Source organism: Pinus tabuliformis, chromosome 1_1 (genome assembly GCF_031772625.1).
Source record: "Pinus tabuliformis cultivar Carrire ecotype Pingquan chromosome 1_1, CPIR1, whole genome shotgun sequence".
Taxonomy (NCBI): Eukaryota; Viridiplantae; Streptophyta; class Pinopsida; order Pinales; family Pinaceae; genus Pinus; species Pinus tabuliformis.
In genome coordinates, this window is record NC_142297.1 from 928729535 (window position 1) to 928750403 (window position 20869).

At 39.7% G+C, this 20869-nt stretch overlaps 1 protein-coding gene across 1 annotated transcript; it reads left to right on the forward strand.

Annotated features, from left to right (window-relative positions):
* The first annotated feature begins 11780 nt into the window (after positions 1 to 11780).
* Positions 11781 to 13307, forward strand: LOC149217479 (uncharacterized). The gene is made up of 2 exons (XM_089390225.1): positions 11781 to 11784; positions 11983 to 13307. Exons 1-2 carry the CDS (start codon positions 11781 to 11783, stop codon positions 13305 to 13307), a joined length of 1329 nt encoding a protein of 442 aa, XP_089246351.1.
* Positions 13308 to 20869: the final 7562 nt, after the last annotated feature.

Genomic DNA, 20869 nt, shown 5'->3' on the forward strand with positions numbered 1-20869 from the left:
AAACCAATTTAAGATGCTCTAGATGTTCTTCTTTACTTCTGCTAAAAACTAGAATATCATCAAGATAAACAATTACAAACTTGCCTTCATATTCCTTCAAGACTTCATTCATCAATCTCATGAATGTGTTAGGTGCATTACTAAGTCCAAAAGGCATCACTAACCACTCATACAACCCATTATTTGTTTTAAATGCAGTCTTTGATTCATATCCTTCTCTAATTCTTATTTGATGATATCCACTCTTTAGATCTATTTTAGTAAAATACTTTGACCCACTCAAACAATCCATAAAATCATCCATGCGTGGCAAAGGAAATCTATACTTTATAGTGATTTTGTTTATGGCTCTGGAATCTGTACACATACGCCATTCACCTCCTTTCTTTGGACTGAGTACTATTGGCACAGCACATGGACTAAGAATCTTTCTTATTAGTCCCTTATCCATCAATTCTTGCACTTGTCTTCCAACTTCTGCATTCTCTTAAGGAGTTAATTTGTACGCTGCTTTGTTTGGCAAACTTTCTCTTGGTATTAGATCAATATGATGAATAATACTCTTGATTGGTGGTAATGCATTTGGCAAATCATCCACAATAATATCAACAAAATCATTTAACGGAGTTTTGATTTCTTCAGGTAAATCATCTAAGTTTGTGGAAGTTAAAATTACCTTAGGTCTCCCTACGACACCAAAATTTATTTCTTCACCTTTTCCTACCTCTTGCAACAGCTCCATTCCACTCATCAGCATAACACTATTTCCAGGTTCTCCTTTGTCAGCATCATCCTTCAACAGTAGCAGTGTATGTTTATTTCCATTCTTCTCCAGAGTATAAGTATTTTTCCTCCCATCGTGAATAACTTTCTAATAATACTGCCATAGTCTTCCCAAAAATACATGGCATACATCCATTGGCATTACATCACACAATATCACATCCTTATACATACCAATCTGTATCTCTACCTTACATTGTTCTGTCACAATAATCTGATGTCCTTTCTGCAACCATGACACTTTGTAAGGAGTAGGGTGTACTGTCTTCACTAATCCTAGCTTGTCCACCATCTCTGTAGAAACAAGGTTATTAGTGCTTCCACTGTCAATTATCACTTTACAACATTTACCTTTGGATTTGCATGTAGTTCTGAATAAACTCTTCCTATGAGTTGGTTCTTCAGTCTCTTTCTCTGCCTTAAGCAATGCCCCTTTTAACAACAGGGATTCTCCTACTTTAGGGGATTCTTCCTTTTCTATAATTCGAGGTGTTTCTTTCTTTGCCTCAGCCACATTCGCATTCCTCTGACTTGTTGTTTTATTATGAGGACAGTCCCACAATACATGTCCCCATTCTCCATTTGTAACACTAAATATCTCTTCCTCGGCCTCTTCCTCAAGGTGCAAATCTTCCTCTATTAAAATCTCCCCTCTGTGGTGGTCTGCTACTTGAACTTCCTGCTTCGTGTTGATGTTGCTAAAACCTTAGTCTGGTAGTTCCTCTACCTCTTACTGAACTTTTCCCTCTATTCCTCTGATTTTGTTTTCTCAACATCTTCTCTTCTGCCTTCAAACCTGCTTGATAGGAATCTTCAATAGTCTTCAGACTCAGCAAGCTAATCTCATCCTGTATGTCATATCTTAAGCCATTGGTATATGTGGCTACCTTATCCATATCATCCTTTGCATGTCTTGCTCTAATACTCAATCTATAAAGCTCTTTTGTGTATTCTTTAACAAACATTCCTTTTTGCCTTAAATTCTGTAACTGTTTGAAAAGATTTAACTGATAATCTTTTGGCATAAATTTAGCTTTCATTTTACTCACCAATTTAGCCCATTGCTTGATCTTAGACTTTCATTTTCTCGTTCCGGATGTTTGTAGCTCATCCCACCAAATCGTTGCATGACCCTTCAATCTAGTAACTGCAAATTTCACCTTCTTTATGTCATCAACCTCTTCATAGTTGAAATAGTTTTCCAGTGAACTAATCCAATCCATTAGCTCTTCTGTGTTGAGACTCCCTTCCTACACAGGAATTTCCACCTTTGGTTTTCCACCTATTTTAGCCAACATCTTGATAACTTTGGTAGTTTAATTTTCCTCCTCTTCTTCTTCCTCAGAAGATTCTTCTACAGCACTGACATCTCCTTCATCAGGTGTTCTCCTCTACGCAGTCTCCATTGTGTCCATCCTTGTACGCAAACTCTAGATCTCCTCCAGCAGAATTGCATTTTCTTCAGGTCTTCCTCGACCCATGCCAGCTCCTCTCCTTGGTGCCATATTTACTGTAGTCAAACTCAATCTCTGTGCTCTAATACAAAAAATGACGCCGGAGGTCAATTGAATGGAAATTGAACAACAATTGAACAACAACTGAACAACAATTGAACAACAACTGAACAGCAACCGGTCCCACGTTGATTTCCACGATGACTTTCCCTTTTGAACAACACTTCACTCTATGTCGTTGATCTCCTCTCTCCAGATATAATGGTCAGCAGTGACATCGCAAATCACAATTTCGCCCTACCAAGGTTCATTCACTCTTGAATGATGCAATGTGATATAATCCAACAGTCAACAATCAACAGTCATCCAACGGTTGACAGTGATATCGCACAGGGAACTTGCGCGATGCTACCCGCCTCACGGAGCCGATATGGTTTATAAACCTTGATCTATAAAATTTCGAGTCCGGGTTTAGACTTAAACTCCGATCACTTTAAACCCTGATATCCCTTGGATAACAGAATCAATCAATCCTACAGCTAGCGGCTCTTCAACTAACGCACGAGTTAAAACCAGGCTTAACCCCATCGTTGACTATGACGTAAGCAGTTGAAACTTAGATCGATGGTTAGGATGGAGTACGAGCCTTCAACCATGATCAAGCCTTTCTATGCTCTTCTACCCCCGTTATTAATATTAATGACCGTGATTAACACTTAAATACTGAGATTAACAATTAAAATATGAAAAACAGAGAAAATACCTGGATGCGCTTTAGAACGCAAATACAAAGAAGTAAATGAGAGTCTTCACCAGAATTGACACGAAATCACACACTGAATCAATTTCTTCAATATAATTATAATTACAGAGTCTTGGCCCTCTCACTCAATTACAACAATTTACCAGACCTTTGTTCTAACCTCAAAACCTATCTATCACTCAACTCTTACCTCTCACTCAATCCTCAATCATCTCAGCTAATCCTTCTTCATTACATTTTCTTCTTTTTATGAATCAAATCCTATTCTAACTGTACGAACAACTCGATCTCTATTTTTAATCAATCTAAAAATCAAATCCCTATTTTCAAGCTCCATTACACACCTACGCTAACAACTTATCCCTTAATCTAAAGTAAGACAATTTCCTAACTATTACAATAATGAATTACAGATCATTTTCAAGAGATCCAACCCTCTGGACTAAAACTGACTTTTGACCACTTAGGACAGTGAAATTCAACTCATTTAGCCACAACATGTGAACAAACCATCACATTTTTGGCTAAGTCCAGATTCTCCTACATCAGATAGGTATATATTATTTTCAATTAATTAAGAAATGGCTTGCAATGTTGGGTTGTTCGAAGACAAAGATTGAAGGAGTGCGAAAATACATGAGGAAAAGAAATTCATTAGATACCTTAGTTTCTTAGAATCAAGGGAATGACTTTCAAGCCTTCCTATCTATATAAAATCTTTTGTGTGAGGTATGATTCACTGCCTTAGTGTAGAAGTTTCTCCTGCAAGATTTGATCCAAGATTACTAGTGTTAATATTGTAGTCTTGTCTTGGTGTTTTCATATATTCTAGCCTCTGTCAACGGTAATGGTCTGAGTTACCATAACCAACCTGAGAACATATTGAAGGGAATGATGTTTGCCTTATGTTTCTTTCAAGTTGATAAGAACTTACATCATATCCAATAATTGATCCATAATATTCTCTCACTATTGTAATACTTTTGTCATACTTTCCGTAGTATTTGTCAACAAACTCAAAAAGCTGCAAAATTCTCCTAGCCATTTGAATATCAAGATATTAGATTAGATTAGAGCAATACCCACTATAGTTATTGAATATGGGAATAATACCATCAATATTAAATTCTATGGATAAGAGAAAATTACCTATTTTGCATGGTGTTAGCCTCCTATTGCAATAGGTGTTCATATTTCATGATTGACAGTTGAAAGTGCCAAATATGTCATCTTTTCACGCTGCAAGGTTCCATATTTCTAGAAAGAGACCAAATAAGAGGCCATGAAAGTGTGCCAGTCTAAATGCCACTGCTGTGTTCCAATTTTGATGAAGTTATTCCATTTTTGAAGAATTTTTCAGTTAAAGGAAAGCCAAACAGCTTAATCTTGGCTTCCCTAGGTTTCAATTGCTTGTTTTAGAATATAGAGAATGAATATCTGTCCAAACTGTTTAATCTTGGCAGATCAGTAGCTAGGTAGAGAAATAAAGGAGCCCAACTGCTTAATCTGGGCCCTTAGAAGATATAAGGGTACGTTTAGATAGGAGGGCAGTCAAAAAAAAAAAAAAAAGATAATCAAGGTCTGCAAGTCCAAGTGCACCCATGCAAAAAGAAGAAAAAATGCTAGGTAAGTAGGCTGGGTAAGTAGTTTTGCGGTTGCAGAATCAAGCTATGTGATCCATTTCATGTTTTTTAAGTGTTGTATCTATTCAGATCACAATTATGAGGCGCTTTTTCATTTGGAAGAGCTCAAGCGAGGCATGTCTAACTCCCCCTTCTTCTCATTCCCCAAATCACTCACTAACATCCCCTTGAGGACCTTAGGATCTGCCCAACCAGTCCTGTTACCACTTCATTTTTGTAAAAAACTAAGTCAAGCTTTGACTTTCTTCAATGAAAAGAAGCCACATTTCTTGTGTAAAAATCATTTCTCCGCAGTCCATTCACTTCCTATGCCTAAGTTTCAGTTCACAAACTTAGCCCCTTACACTTCACCTCACAAACTCATATTAACTTCTAAACATTTATTATGTAAATCCCTATCTATTTCCCCTTCCCCTTACTAAAAGCACTAAATAGCTCCCCTGTGTACATATTCCCAACCCCTGGCACTATAGCCCTATATTATCTATTCGGGGAAATGCTGAGTTCATTTGGGGCTTAGCATTAGCCTTCCGCGTCCTAACCCTGGGATTAACTTAACATTTGGTTAAGGTTAATAACCTCTTTCCTCACCCCTCTACCCATAAACCTTAAATATTTTACCCCCAGCGCGCAAACCATGTATAAAACCCACAAACCCAAAGTCTAAACCCCCCATAGCATTGTATAAATATTCGAATATTCTAGCGGGCCCCGCGCACAAACCTGCCGCCAGCACCGCGCTCCATCAGCCCTCCCAGATCTGACGTCTCTCCGCGATTTCGGAGCCGCCCCGTCACTCAACAGTTAGCGTCCGATAGCCTGGCAGTTTTGCCGTCGTACAGAGGGACGCGTGTCCGCCCTTGATTGCATCAGAGCCCCTCTGACGTTTACCACCCTCGTACAGAGGGCGGTCCAATGAAACCACAAACCGCCTTCTGTCTCTCCTCCCCTGACGACAATGCCAGGTCAGTGCCATGTCACCTCTGCGTCGACCCCCCACTGCTACGTGTCATTGCCACTACATCATCCTGCCGTACTGCCACGTCACCCTGCCACGTCACTGCCGTACCAGGACCCACTGCTGACATCATGCTGACGTCATCACCGAAAAAGGCGCGAAAGGCGAAAATCGCAGCAAAGGATGCCCGCGCATCGCTAAGAAAAAATGATCAAAATGGAAAGCTACTTGTGGCTAGGCTACCAGCAGGCCCGAAAATGCGCAGTGTTACAGGATTTCTTCATGAAGGTTCAGAAAAGGGGCGATTTGACAAATTCAAGAGTATCAGAGGAAAGATGAAGCCCAGATTAGATTAAAAGAGTATCAGTGAAGCGGCAAAGAGTATTAGAGCGGCAATACCAAAGCAGGTGAACATTAAAGACCCCCAAAGCAAAGTCAAAGAAAACGGTGAAGCCATCTAAGGCTTTCAGATCATAGTTAATGCACATCAAAATCACTTGAGAGCAGGGGATCAAAGCCCAATGCACAGTTATGGCTAAATGAACAGCACAGAGCCAAAAAGACACCATATTAACTCATTTTGATACCGCTGCCTGCAGCGCAGCTCGAAGATATTTTCCTGCATTAAATTCAGGACAAAAATTAGGTTAAAGAAGTTATTTCCCTCAAACCTGTTTTAGGTCTGCTATAATAGATATTTTTAGATATTTTCCCTATATAAACCACCCTAATTCATTGTTTAAAGGGTTGGTTGGCTGATATTCCTCATGCTGGACTTGCACTGTATTTTTGAGAAGCTCTGTAATCAAAGACTACTGGAATGCTTTGGATGAAGAAATGACTGTTGTGTTATTAATGGTTAAAGAGTGACTGTGGAATTCATGTGCTACTACATGGCTCAATAAGTTTTTCTACCTCTGTTTACAGTTTTATTATGTTTATGCACAATTGTGTTACCATCTAAATAGCAAGAAAAAAGAATAGCTTAGGTTTTGCTTGACTGCACCCTATGCTCAGTTCTTGTTATTTCTATATGTTTTCCTCAGAAATGGTTATGAATATGCATACTTAAATGATCATATTTACCCTGTTTCTTTCATATATGACTGTTTTTTAGGAATTCTTTACTGCTCCTAGACAAACTTTCATCCACCTTCCCTCTATGTTAGCTAATGAAATATTCTTAGTTGCCTTTCATTTCTGACCTTCATTCCATCTTTATTCCAGCCTGATATTGTTCTATGTGTAGCTATCCTGCTCTATATTCCTCTTGTGACCAAGAAAACGCAACAGCAAGCCCTAATCCATGACTCCATGCCCAATGGTTTGAACTTCTCACAGTATGCATCCCAACTCTGCTTGAAAACATCTCCTTCCCACCAAAATCAAAACAAAACCCTTGTACACCATAACTAGCCTAAAATCAACCCAAAACAAAGTTAAATCATAAAGAAAGAGCCCTCTCTGACTGTAGGTAGGCTAGGACCTGCAGCCCAAAGATTGGTTTGTGGTTACCTCGGCCATATCCCTTAAGGAGCTAAGGGACAACCTAAGTGTTAACATAATGGTGACTCCGATGGGGAAAATATTCACATAATTTCACAAATCAAGTTGGAAAGCTCCACTGGGGAAGAATTTGACCTTCAAAAGTTTCTTTCTAACCCATTTTTCTTACAAAAATCCCCAAAAAACAAGTTAGAAGCTGGCTCCCAAAAGGAATTCACGTTATACAAGGTCAAATCCAGACCCAAATCCCCCAGCTGCTTTTGAAAATCCCAATATAATCCCAAGGAACCTCAAGAAGCTAGAGCGAAGAGAAGATTTTGCTGATTCTAAACTTGAAACAGTCCAGCCAAGCTGTGTTCCAACCCCTATCAAAGTTTTATTTTGTTCAAACCCTACTTCCCCTTGTTCATCATCCACCTCTCCAAGCACCTTTTCCACACCTCCATTCACTGCGCATACTCCCGTCACCACTATCATTACCGTTGTTCCAGTGGTTCCATTTATCCCTGTTGTTCCACTTATACCTGTTAATATGGCTAATAGATATGCACCGTTGCAGTTGCCAGCAAATCCAGGGGCTATGCCTCAGGATCATCAAACTAAAATCACATATTTTGATGGTACTGGTTCTTGCACAGCCCTGCAACATACCAAGAAGATGCAAGACTATTTTGAGAATTACGAGATAGATGATGACAGTGTAAGAATGAAGATTTTTGTCCAAAGTTTAATAGGAGAAGTGAGGCCCTAGTTTAGAAGCCTTGCTGCAAATTCCATAGCTAACCCAGAGGCCCTTTATCAAACATTTCTTAACAGATGGGAAAAAAAGAAAGATCCCTTGCACATATTATCTGAATATGACACCATCAAAAGAGGCCCTCAAGAGGCTATCTTAGACTATTGTGCAAGATTTAACAATGTTTATAATGCAATACCACAGAACCTCAGGCCTCCACCTGATCTTGCTTTGTATAAATTCCCTGATGGTTTTGATACTGACATGGCTTATCAGTTAAGGGAAAGAGCCCCTCAAAGCCTAGCAGACATGCAAAATGTTGTTGTTAGCGTAGAGGCAAATCTAATTGCTAAAAGAAACAGAGCTAGAACTGAGAGAAGAACCACCTTTAAGGAAGAACCCTCAGCCTTAGACCAGAAGCTGGATGCCATTATCAGTGGCATGCACAGGCTGGGAGATAGAGTGGAAAGCATTGAAAGGAAATCTACATGGGAAGGACAATAGCCCAATACCATAAGAAACCCAAATTTCAGGAAAACTCAGAACACAAATGCTGGTAGGTCTAGCCCAGAGCAGGATATAAGGACTCCTTTCCAAGAAAACTATACAGAAGCATGTACATCTAGTGAGCAGATAGAAGACGCTCATATAAACTTGATGGATTTGAAGGGTGAGCAACAAATTTTTCTAACCCAACAGGACCAAGATGAGCATGACTTTAATCAATTTCAGACTCAGTCTGGTGAGTCTTTTGACTTTAAACAAGGTTATGATTCAACTGTTTATGAGGTCCACAAATAGTATAAACTGAGAACTAGAACAATTGATGTGCACGAGGCCATCAAACAGAAGGAATCAAAGCAGCCAAAGAAGATCAAAGAAAAGGTTGCCCTCATAGAAACTGCTAATAAAATAGTCCCAAATCCAAAAGAAGTGACCATAGAGGATATCACAGATGTTCAGCCCTCTGAAAATCAGCCTTTTGTATCTTTTCCCTCAAAAGAAAACATAAACAGCACTCCTGAAAGCCTTTCCAAATCAGAAATAGTTCAAGAAATCAATGAAGAACAAGAGCAAATCGCTGATACTCCCATGGAAAAAGGGAAGCCTGCCTATCACAACACTAAAACCCAATCAGAGAAAACATTTGATTTAGAGGCAGAAATAGGTAAACTTAAGATATCCATCCCTCTATCTGAACTTGCTAAGCATGATGTATATAGGCAACAAATCCAAAGATCACTTCAAATGCCAGAGACCAAGGATGATGTCAATGTTTTAGATGATACACCTGAGCTGCTTTTTGGTCCAGAAGTTAATGGAAAATCAACATATGGAACTGTTCTGCCCTTTTATGTAAGCCTGCACATACATGATAAAGTCTTGCACAATGCTATGTTTGATTCAGGAGCATAGCATAATCTTATGCCCAAAGCAGTTATGGAGAAGCTAAACCTTGATGTCACAAGACCCTACAAAGATCTATTCTCCTTTGACTCAAGTCAGGTCAAGTGTTTAGGCTTAATCAAAGACTTATGTGTCTCCTTAGTCCAATACCCAAACAAGACAATCCTCATGGATGTGGTGGTTGCTGACATTCCACCAAAGTATGGCATGCTCTTATCAAGATCTTGGGGAGCAAAACTCCAAGGATCTCTCCAATTAGACCTCTCTTATGCCACTATTTCAGTCTTTGGGCAACCAAAGAGACTATATAGAGAAACACTGATGAAGTATGTGGTAAGTAGTGAGGAAAAGCCTCAAAACTTCCCTATCTATTCAATCCATTCTGATATGGATTCCTTTATATTGTTCAATGATGATAGCTGCCCACCCACTGATGAGAAGCCTTTGCTTTTGGAACAAGAAACATGCATCAATGAAGAATCGGTTGCCCATACTTATGAAACTGTCAAAACAACCAATGCAACCAGCATACTAGAAGAACCTCCCCAAACAGAAATTTCAAATCTGCCCAATTCTAAAATGGCTGAAACTCTTAATACTAACCACAAGCAAGAAATCACATGGTATTTAGAGTTTGATGGCTCTGTCAACAAGTTAGGAGCAGGGGCAGGGGTATGGATTCACAATACACATAACAGCCATGCAGAGGGTCATGCTTACAGACTAAACTTCAAATGCACCAACAACATGGCAGAATATGAGGCTCTCCTTTTAGGCCTTAAACTGCTCAAAATTCTAGGAGCTGCAAAAGTTTCCATTCTAGGTGACTCCGACCTCATCATCCAACAAATAAAAGGCAACTTTGTCACAAATGACAATAGACTGAGAGCCTATAGGTCTGCTGCCACAGAAATACTCAATTCCTTCACTGAAACCAAGCTTGCCAAAATTTCTAGAAGCCATAACATTCATGCTCACAATCTAGCCACCTTTGTGTTGGCTAGTTGAATTGTTTATTGATTAAACAGTCAAGTACCACATTAATTTGTCAACCCGAGAAAGTCCTTTTATTTCAAAGGTGACCGCGTACTATATGTACTTAATTCTAAAAGCATTAAAAGCTGTAGTATACACGATTCTGTTTCTGTGAAACTCCTTATTCTATGTTATAACAGTTACAGTGTATTACAAAGATAAAATGAAAACAGATAACTAAGAATACAATTCTGAAAAGAAAAGTGATGGTTGCTCTGTTAACAGAGGATCAGGACCCTATCCTCAAGGTAAGGATGTTCAGCACTTGCCCCTGTAACCAGATTGCTAATACACACTGCAATTCCAATTCACCGGTGAAGTATTCTTTTACAACATCAAGCAATTAACAAAATAGAGTATCAGCAAAAGGAAATTATCAGAGGTAATGCTACAGAATCCAAACAGAGTACCAGTAGAAAGGAAATTTAGAGAAAGATTTCGGCGAAAATCACATGGAATCTCATTTGTCGACGCGTTTCGAACCAACCAGTGTGGTTCATCGTCAGGACAAGTTGAAGAAACAGATCCAGCTTAGCAAGTTAAATAGACCGAGCAGAGCCTCCAACGGCTAGTTTGACCAACCGTAAATATTGACCATTGGACCAGGATCAAAACATTTCTAATAAAAATAAAGGAGATAAGTTATATAGGAGACCAATAAATCATTTAAATTAATGATAATAGTTTATTAATAAATAGTTAAAAATTAAAGGTTAATTATTATTAAAAGGAAAATTAGATGCAAAGGACCGCTTCTATGAATAAATTAAATGTGAATACGAGCTAAATGGGAATAAAAATAACTAAATGAATAAAATAATAATAATAATAAAAATAATAAATAAATAATAATAAAAATAATAACCAAACAAATAACAATAAAATAAATAAATAACTAAATGAATAAAATAAATACAAATAAAAATATAAAATAAATTAAAAATAAAAATAAAAATAAATAAATAAATAAAGATAAAATAAAATGTGAATACGAGTTAAATGGGAATAAAAATAACTAAATGAATAAAAATAAAATAAAAATAATAATAAAAATAATAAATAAATAAATAATAATAACAAAATAAATAACAATAAAATAAATATAAAAAAAAATAACTAACTAAATAAAAATAAAAATAAAATAAAAATAGATAAATAAAATAATAATAATAACAATAAATAAATAAATAAAAATACAAGAAATAAAAATAATAAAGGAAAAATTAGATGTATAGAGTAATGTATAAAATTAATTTTATTTAAAAATATTATAAAAAATTGTGTGTTAATAAAGGTAAAAGAAAATCAAAGGATGATATGATAGATCGGAAATTAGTTAAAAATATAAGCAGTAAAGAATTAGAAAGGAAATTAGTTATACGGAGGCCCCTAAATAATCAATAAAATAATAGGAATGGAAAAAAAGGCATCAGAAGAAATAGGTTGCTATATACACGATTAAAAAATATAGGTTGCTATTGCACTTGCTGCCAAGATGGGTTGGACCTTATTAACCAGCCAAAGCCTATGGGCTCATGTATCCTATCATAAATACATATGGCCCCAGAATATCTTGGACTAGGCTAGATTACCATCTTGGTCGGCAAAGGGATGCTCATCAACCTGGAAGTCACTGATCCATTCCCTCCCCCTCATTCGTGATCACCTAGTTTGGAGAATTAATGATGGATTGTCAGGCAGGATTGGTCTCGATCTGTGGATCAACAGTGGGGGCAGACACATCCTCAACAATGAGCTCATCACTCATCTACACAACCGCGACATACGAAACTTTGCGCATATCGCCGACCAGCTTCGCACAGACATTTTTTCCCAAGCATGGAAATCGGCCCAGCAACTGGACCTCCCCCTGCAGTGGCATCAGGAATGGAATAACTATATCTCTGCGTTATCTGAATCACATATTCGCATCAAACAAGGTCCAGACGAGCTCATTTGGAGTATAGCGGATCATGGTCTATACACTCCAAAATTTGGTTACAGAGCCCTCATATCTCACAAAATTCCTGATCCAATTCATTCTTGGTGGCATCTCATTTGGAAGCTAAAGGCTCCACCTCGCACCAGATTATTTTTCTGGTGTGCCCTCAAAGGTATCGTCCCCACGGGCGAATATCTTACCCGCAGATCCATATATGGACCCTCCTGGTGTATCTTTTGCAAGGCTGCTACAGAATCCTCGGATCACATTTTCCTAAACTGTCCTGCTGTACAATCCCTTTGGACCAACATTCGCACACAATTGGGCATTGCAGGATTTTGGAGTGGGGATGAATTGTCGGGCGCATGGACTGCTTGGACAAACAGTCACCCGGGCTCCAAACTATTATATCTTCCCCCCGTGGCAACTTGGTATACCTGGCTTGCGCGAAACCGTGCTGTCTTCGAAGATCAACCCATATCATGGACCCGGGTTGAAGCCACCATTATCGCTGCATACCAAGAATTGCCAGACCCTCCTCCGCCTCGAGCCAGGACGATACAGGACATGCCAAATATTGACAAATCGACCCCGTGGGCCTTCTTCGACGGGGCTGCTAACCAAACGGGATGTGGAGGTGGTTTCGTGCTGCACATAGATGAACACCACAGATATTTTGTCAAAATGGGACTTGGAAGAGGATCTAATAACTATGCTGAGCTTTCTGCCATCCGGAACCTATTGCATTTTGCACTAACACATCAGCTCTCCAATCTCAACATATTTGGTGACTCAATGGTGGTCGTTAACTGGATCAATAATGTCACTATATGTCATACACACACACTCAGCAATCTATTACATGATGCTCTCACTCTCAAAGCAGCATTTAATCATTTCTCTTGTTTACATATTTACAGAGAGCATAACAGCGAGGCTGACAAATTATCCAAAGAGGCCTCGATTCTTCCCAGAGGCGATTGGATAATTGTGGAGCAGAATGGAGCTGAAGAACACAGATTCTACCACAAGCCATACATAGACCTGGGAGGACAGAGGGACAATAGTCCCGATCACTGACAGTTTTGGATAACATATTTTGACTGAATGGAACTGTAATTAACTATGATTTATGTTGTATATAAATGGATATTTGTGAACTCGAATAGGTTGTACAGCCACACATATGCATATTCCAAGCTCAATTTTGTAATACTCGCTGATACAACACCCTGTGAGGTGATTTTGTATGAACAATACAGCAATGCCAATGGCATCTACCATATGTAATTTTCAAATTATTAATGGAAATTACTGATTTTTCCAGTGGAAAAAAGAAAAAATAATAATAATAAATAAATAAGTGAAAATAAAGATAAAAGAACACCAAAAAACCAAAGAGGACGAAAAAACGACTAGGAAGAGAGGGCTGGGACCCAACACCTACTGACTTTCCAACCATCCTCTCTATTGAGATTGCTTGGTCTCTTTTCGATCTCAAGCGCTTCCCTGAATTTTCGATGATGGAAATGCGAAACCTTAGCAATAACACTGGCTTCTTCAATACAAACATGATGATTGGTTTTCTTAGCATGTTTAGCCAAAGCGGAAGACTTAGATCTCCTATGCTTCAGATCTGCTGCGTGCTCGCTAATCCTCTGATTAATGGAACGACCAGTCTCCCCAATATAGGGGGTCCCACAGGAACAAGGGATCATATAAACACCCTTCATATCTTTAGGGTCGATGGGATCCTTCACCGATCTGAGGGACGAACAAATGGTGTTCAGGGGCCTGAAGGACACAGGGATACTATGTCTCCTGAGAATCCTACCAATTCTATCAGTGGTCCCTTGAACATAAGGAAGATGGACACCAGGAACACGATCTTTAGGCTCTCTTTTCACCAGAGAATTCTTGGAAGCTTTAAGGAAACCCCTATGACCCATGTATCTACTGTAACCATTCTCCACAAAGACATCCAACAGATGGGATTTTTCCTTCTCAAAGCTCTTATTGTCCAAGATCCTCAGGGCCCGAGTAGCAAGGGTACTAAGAACACCCATCTTTTGAGCCGAGAAATGGTGGGAACTGGCATGAAGATACTGCTCCGTATGAGTTTTCTTTCGAAAAACTTGATGGGTGAGGGAACCATCATCATTCCTAGAAATAAGAATATCAAGGAAAGGAAGGCATCCCTCAACTTCCTGCTCCTTAGTGAACTTAATGGCTGAGGACTGCCTGTTAAGATGATCAAAGAAGAGATCAAGCTCATCCTGGCCATGAGACCATATGACATTGGTGTCATCCACATACCTCTTCCATAGTTTAGGAAGGAGCCGGGAAGAGTTCAGAGCTTTGGACTCAAAATCTTCCATAAACAGATTAGCAACAACAGGGGAAAGGGGGGATCCCATTGCAACCCCACATGTTTGCTCGAAGAACTCCCCTTCAAAACTGAAAAAGGTGGAAGTGAGACAGATCTCAACCAACTTAGCCGTGTCAGGATCTGTTAGGCGGTTGATCACAATCATGGCCTCATTAATAGGGATGCAAGTGAACAGGGAGACAACATCAAAACTGACAAGAATGTCCCCAGGATCAAGCTTAATGTCCTTGAGCTCGTCGATAAAGGAAGCAGAGTCTTTTACGAAGGACTCCGTCCGACCAACAAGGGGCTTAAGCTTTAAAGCCAGGAACTTCGCAAGAAGATAGGTAGGACCTCCAATGGTGTTGACGATGGGCCTTAAGGGGGCTCCTTCCTTGTGAATCTTTGGGAGGCCATAGATTCTAGGAGTAATAGGGTTGCTTTCAATGAGCTTATGGTGCAAGGAACTCAACGAGTCAATGGATTTAATGGCCACAGCCACATTTCTAGCAACCTTCTTCAAGGGATTTTTGGAGAGCTTTTTGTAGCTACCACTATTATGAAGATGATCCAACATCTTGCTGCGGTAATCAACCATGTTAAGAATCATGGCAGCACCACCCTTGTCAGCCTTAAGAACAATGATATCCTTGTTCTGGTTTAAGGATCTGAGAGCTAAAGATTCATCTCTGCTGAGGTTACTCTTAGGCGGCCTAGCCTTTCTCAAGGCCACTGCACAATCCTGCCTGATAGTATCCTTAATCCTATCAGGTAGACCACGGATCCCAAACTCAATATCACAGATAATATCCTCCACAAGGATTTTTCTAGGGGCTAAGGCAAAATTTAAGCCTTTGCCCAAAACTTTAAAAACAGCAGGGGGAAAAACGAAACTGGAGAGATTAACAACCTTGTTACTAGAAGGAGAAGAAGGGGTAATACCAGCAGACCGATTTTTCTTTTTATAATTCAAGCTAGAGAATCTTTTGCTCATACCATTAATACTATCATTATTGTTATAACTGATATTAGAATTAATATTAATATTATTATTAATGCAAAAACTATTATTATAACTATCGTAACTACTAATATCATAATTATTATTCCAATTATTGTGATGCTTTGTATTATTACTATAATTCTTAATTAGGTTGTTATTAATATTAAAATTCTTATTATTATCAATGCAATAACTATTATTGTGACTCTCGTTAATAATGTCACAATTAATATTCAAATTATTATGATGCTTAGTATTACTACTATTATTATGACTATCGTTAACAATGTCACAATTATTATTTAAATTATTGAGAAGCTTTGAATTAATACTACAATTCCTACTTAGGTTATTAGCCACATAAGTGTTAGTATCATAAATAACGTTAGGGCGATCACAGCAAATATTACTTGAGCTCTTACCGCAGATGGAGAACCGGTCCATCGAAATAGCGCACTCATCGGGTCCAGCGGAGAATCCAACATCGAACGAGGGGTGGGGAGCGGTGATTGAACCCCCGCTGTCCTCCCCAACTCTGTCAGCAGCACCGCTAATAGTGAACCCGGCCGAGTTATCAGAGGACACCGAGCCACCGATCAGCGAATCCGAAAACGGTTCCATGCTAGCCACACCCGACTGGTTTGCCAGATCATCAACCAGTCTCCTATGCAGCGCTGATGCATCAGAACTCCTGGTGGGAGAGCGAGGATTAATAGATGTCGATTAGGAACATTCTGTAACCGGGGAGGCAGAGAAAACACCAGTCAGACCCAGAGCCGGATCCGAAATGCAGAGATCCTGAAAAACACCATCGTTGCTGTCCACAGAACTGCGATCAGGATTTCTGGTAACCGGATGGGAGCGTTCTCCCACAACGCAGTTTTCAGGACCCACGATCCGCTGAGAGCCAAACACCAAATTTTCCTCTGCGCAGAGATGACCCCGCATGCATCCATCTGGTAAAACCGAACCCACTGTAGTTGAATGCAGGCTTGAAGAGAGCGAGGCGGATTCATCAAGGCATTCTGAGGTGTCGAGAGATGGGAAACCAGAGACCCCCCCCGAATTGCCAGATAACCAGTCATTCAACGCAGAGATTTGCCCAGAGGAGATGCGGCTATGGGAAGAAGCTCCAACTGCTCTATTCAGAAACTCTGAGTCCCCAGCTAGCCTAAGAAACTTGGAGGCTTGTTTCTGCTTACGAATCTCCTCTACCCTAAGAGACTTTAAAGCAGAACAAGCATCTATTCTGGCCCAAAGGGAGGCCGAAAATAAGTTTCCAAGATCCAAATGAAGATCTAAAAGAACCCGAGAAAGCTGACTCAAGGAATTTCTGACCCTACTGATCTCCGCCCTTATTAAAGCCAGACTCGCCTTAAGGAAAACCTGATGGTTTCGTGGAGTGTGAAGGCGGTGCTTAATCCGGGCGAAGATAGGAATGATGGAGGAGTCTCTGCAACGTTTAAGAAAAGCTAGATCCGATTTCAACCTTGAAACCTGCAAGCGAGCCCGTTCAAACTGACGAACTTTGTTAGCAGTGGCTTCTCCGTGCAGGGATTCAATAATCGAGTTTAGGCTTTTGTGATCCATATCAAGTTAGAGAAAGATTTCGGCGAAAATCACATGGAATCTCATTTGTCGACGCGTTTCGAACCAACCAGTGTGGTTCATCGTCAGGACAAGTTCAAACACACTCACACACTAACAGAAAATAAATGGGTGAATCTTGTGAAGAAGGTGGGCCCTGTCCCTCTCACAAGATTCCCCAGAACACAAATGCTGGATTAGGTGCTCAGAACAATCTTCTATCCATCTGCCAAAAGGTCCAGTTACAATAAAAATTCAGACTTGTTGTTTGTCTTTCAAAATTTCCCTTACAACTTGTTTTTTTCTCCCTTTCTAATGTAGATGTCTCCTCTTTATAGAGGAGACATCTATTACAATAGAATATCATAGTTCATTCAGTTGAACCTCTTTGTCAAAAATAAGAAATCCATCCTTGTTACAGGATGTTGTTACAACAGTGTGACAATGTATTCTTTCTTGGGTCTCTTACTGTTACACAGCTGGTAACCAAACTTCAACCGTCTTCTTGGAATCCTCGCACTATCCTTTGCCGCTTCCCCATTGTTGCTGATTTAGTAAACTCATGTTGTTCCTGGTGTTTTAGCAACTGTAATTGTGTTTTACCCTTTTTGGACAGTTGCTGATCATGCTGCGTCAGCATGGAACTCTGGCGATCTTCTGATAGTTGTCGTTTTTTATTTCCGGTATTCCAGTTGTTTGCAAAATAACGTTTCCCCGCTTTAGATAGTTGTTGTTGCTGGTGCTGCAGCAACTGCGTAGTTGCTGTTTCTGGTGTTGCAGCAACTGCGTAGTTGCTGTTTCTGGTGTTACAGCAACTATGAATTATAATTTCTGCAGACTTTAGACAGTTCAACGGTTACTTAGCAACTTGGTTAACTTTTCCAAAGATAAATATAAAGATAACATGAATATGTAATGAATAATTAAACATATAGTCATGCAGAGAGTTACTTCATACCTTGGGATGATTAGATCATTATGTAATCAAAGCTTTCAACTTATGGACTGAAAAAGGGTAATATTATAGCAAAAATACAAAGTCGAAAATGGTCAATTTGGAGTCCTAACATCCCCCCAACTGAAGGGATTACATGTCCTCATGCAATGCTTACTCTGAATCTGAGTCGGAGTACTGGGATGAACAGTGTAAATTACTGAGACAGTAGCTATAGAAAGTGGTATCAAACTTGTCTCTAAACCCACAGACAGTCTGTAGTTGCCTCCATGCTACCGCCTCTTCCTTTTTGGACAATCAAAACTGACCCTTGTATTGCTGACCAGATAACCATAGAAGTGGAAATTTAAATCTGTAGCCAATCCAATTTTCAACACATTGTTCCATACATCTAACATAGTAAGGTACCCTTGAAATTGTTGCTTGTAAATTGGGTGGATTGTATGGATGATACTCTTGCCTTTCCTTGGGACAGTTTTCCCAGAATAGGTTGTTGGCTTTAATAGCCAAAGGTGCCTTAGTTCTCACATAGTGTTGGCAATCTCGCAGGACCACTGCTTGTAGTTGCCTAATGTGATCCGTCATTGCAGGTTCACTTAACATTCTTTGGTGCTGTGCAATGAAAGTGGCTGCATTTTGAGGTTCAGCGCTAATCCAAAGAAGGCAGTTCTGTTCATTATGTTGTGCTGAGATAAAGGCGTTTTGCCAAGTGAGTTGGTTGGCTAAAAAGTAAATGAAAGCTCTGAGTTGTATGTTGCCAACAAGAGGGAGTATATTCATGTTTCTCTCTTCGGACATGGCTTCATTGTGGAGATAAATCTCGCACAACAAATTCTGATCATTTTTGAGTGCCTCTGCAAAGGTTTCAATAAATTGTTCTGATGTAACCACCTGATGAGGTCTACCTTCTCTGATTGCCTTTATCTGTAAGAATGTTAGTCGTTCCCTCAAAAATGTTGCATAGTTGAAAGAGGGTTTCCTTGTGGCAAGTATTCTTTGAAACAACTCAAACATCTGGGACAGTCTAGCTTTTAGTTCCTTAATTTCTTTGTACTGAGCTCTAGATTGTTCAAGTGCTTCCCAGTTCTTATATGCATAATTGAACCAGATTCCCTTTTGCTGTTGGAATGCTTTGCCTTGTGACAGCTCATATTCTCTCCACCATTTTCCTTTTAATTCTTGAAAACTAGCGGTCTCTATGCATGCCTCACTAACAAAGGGAGATTCTGTTTGTGTAAAGGAATCAACAAGAATTTTCTGCTCTGTGATAATTGGAGTAGACAGGGATGATTCGATGTCTTCCTTTCCATTTCCAGCTACTGTTTCTTCTTCTTGTTCTATAATAGTTTGGGTAGGCCGGGGTGATTTTATGTCTTTTTCTTCATTCTGTACTGATTCCTGTGTAACTGCTTCTTCTTCTTGTTCCATAGCAATTTGGGTAGGCCGGGGTGAGTTTATGTCTTCTTCTCCATTTCCAGTCAATGTTTCTTCTTCTTGTTCAGCTTGGGTAAGCCGGGGTGACTTTATGTCTTCTTCTTCATTTCCTGCTGATTCCTGTGTTACAACCAATACTTCTTTTTCTTTTTTCACAACAGTTTGGGTAGGCCGTGGTGACTTTATATCTTCTTCTTCATTCCCTGCTGATTCCTGTGTTACAACAAATCCTTCTAGTTCTTTCTTCACACTTTTTGGAGATCCTGCTGGTTCTTGTGTTACAGCAGGTTGTTCTGTTTCCACCTGTATAGTTTTTGGAGAACTTGCTGGTTCTTGTGTTACAGCAAGTTCTTCTGTTTGCTCCTGTACAGTTTCTGGAGAACCTACTGGTTCTTGTGTTACAGCAGGTTCTTCTGTCTGCTCCTACACCCTTTTTGGAGAGCCTGCTGGTTCTTGTGTTACAGCAGGTTGCTCTGTTTCAGCAGAGGGTTGTGGTGGTTCTCTTTTTGCCTCTGCAGTTTGTGTAACAACAGGTTCTTTTGTTTCAACCACAACAGCAGAGGATTCTGGAATGACTTCAGTCATTGGTTCTGCAACTATCTTGTATCCTGCTTGAGTGTATATCTCACCACAGTTGGTGCACATGTATTCGCTCTCTTTACTCTTCTCTGCTGTAGATGCTACTTGTGCTAAAATGTGCAGGCTAAATTCCTTTTGATAGGCTTCCTTGACCCTTATTATTTCCTCCTGGTAATCCTGAATTTGGGATTTCAGAAATTCAATTTCTTCCTACAGGGCAGATATGGTAGGCTGAGCTTGTGGAACGGCAAGTTCCAGTGGAGGCAGAGGTTGTGTTTCAGCATTCATTTGATCACTTATACCCCCAACAGGTGGTTCTTGTGTGTCACCTGGTGGGGTAGTGGTTGTTTCTTATGTTGTAGCCACTTGGCCAATATTACCTTAGGTGTCAGCAGCTGGTTCTTGTGTGACAGCTACCTCAAAAGATAATGTCACGACACTGTGAACACTCTACATCTCAGCCCCCGAGGGTGAGGGAGAGGAGTTTCCAGGGCTGGTGGGAGTACAGGTTTTTAACATGATGGGTGGGGAGCTGGGAAGAGTGTGGCTAGGGGATTCAACTATTACAGACGACCGAGTCCTTTGCTTGGGTAGAGAAGCAGGGAATTCAGAAATTTTTCTTTTTAGGCCGGCTTTCTTTAAAATAGGGGTAGTGGCAGAAACAGCAGCTGCTTTAGCCGAAGCCCTAGTTCTTCTTCTTTTTGGTGGGGTTTCAT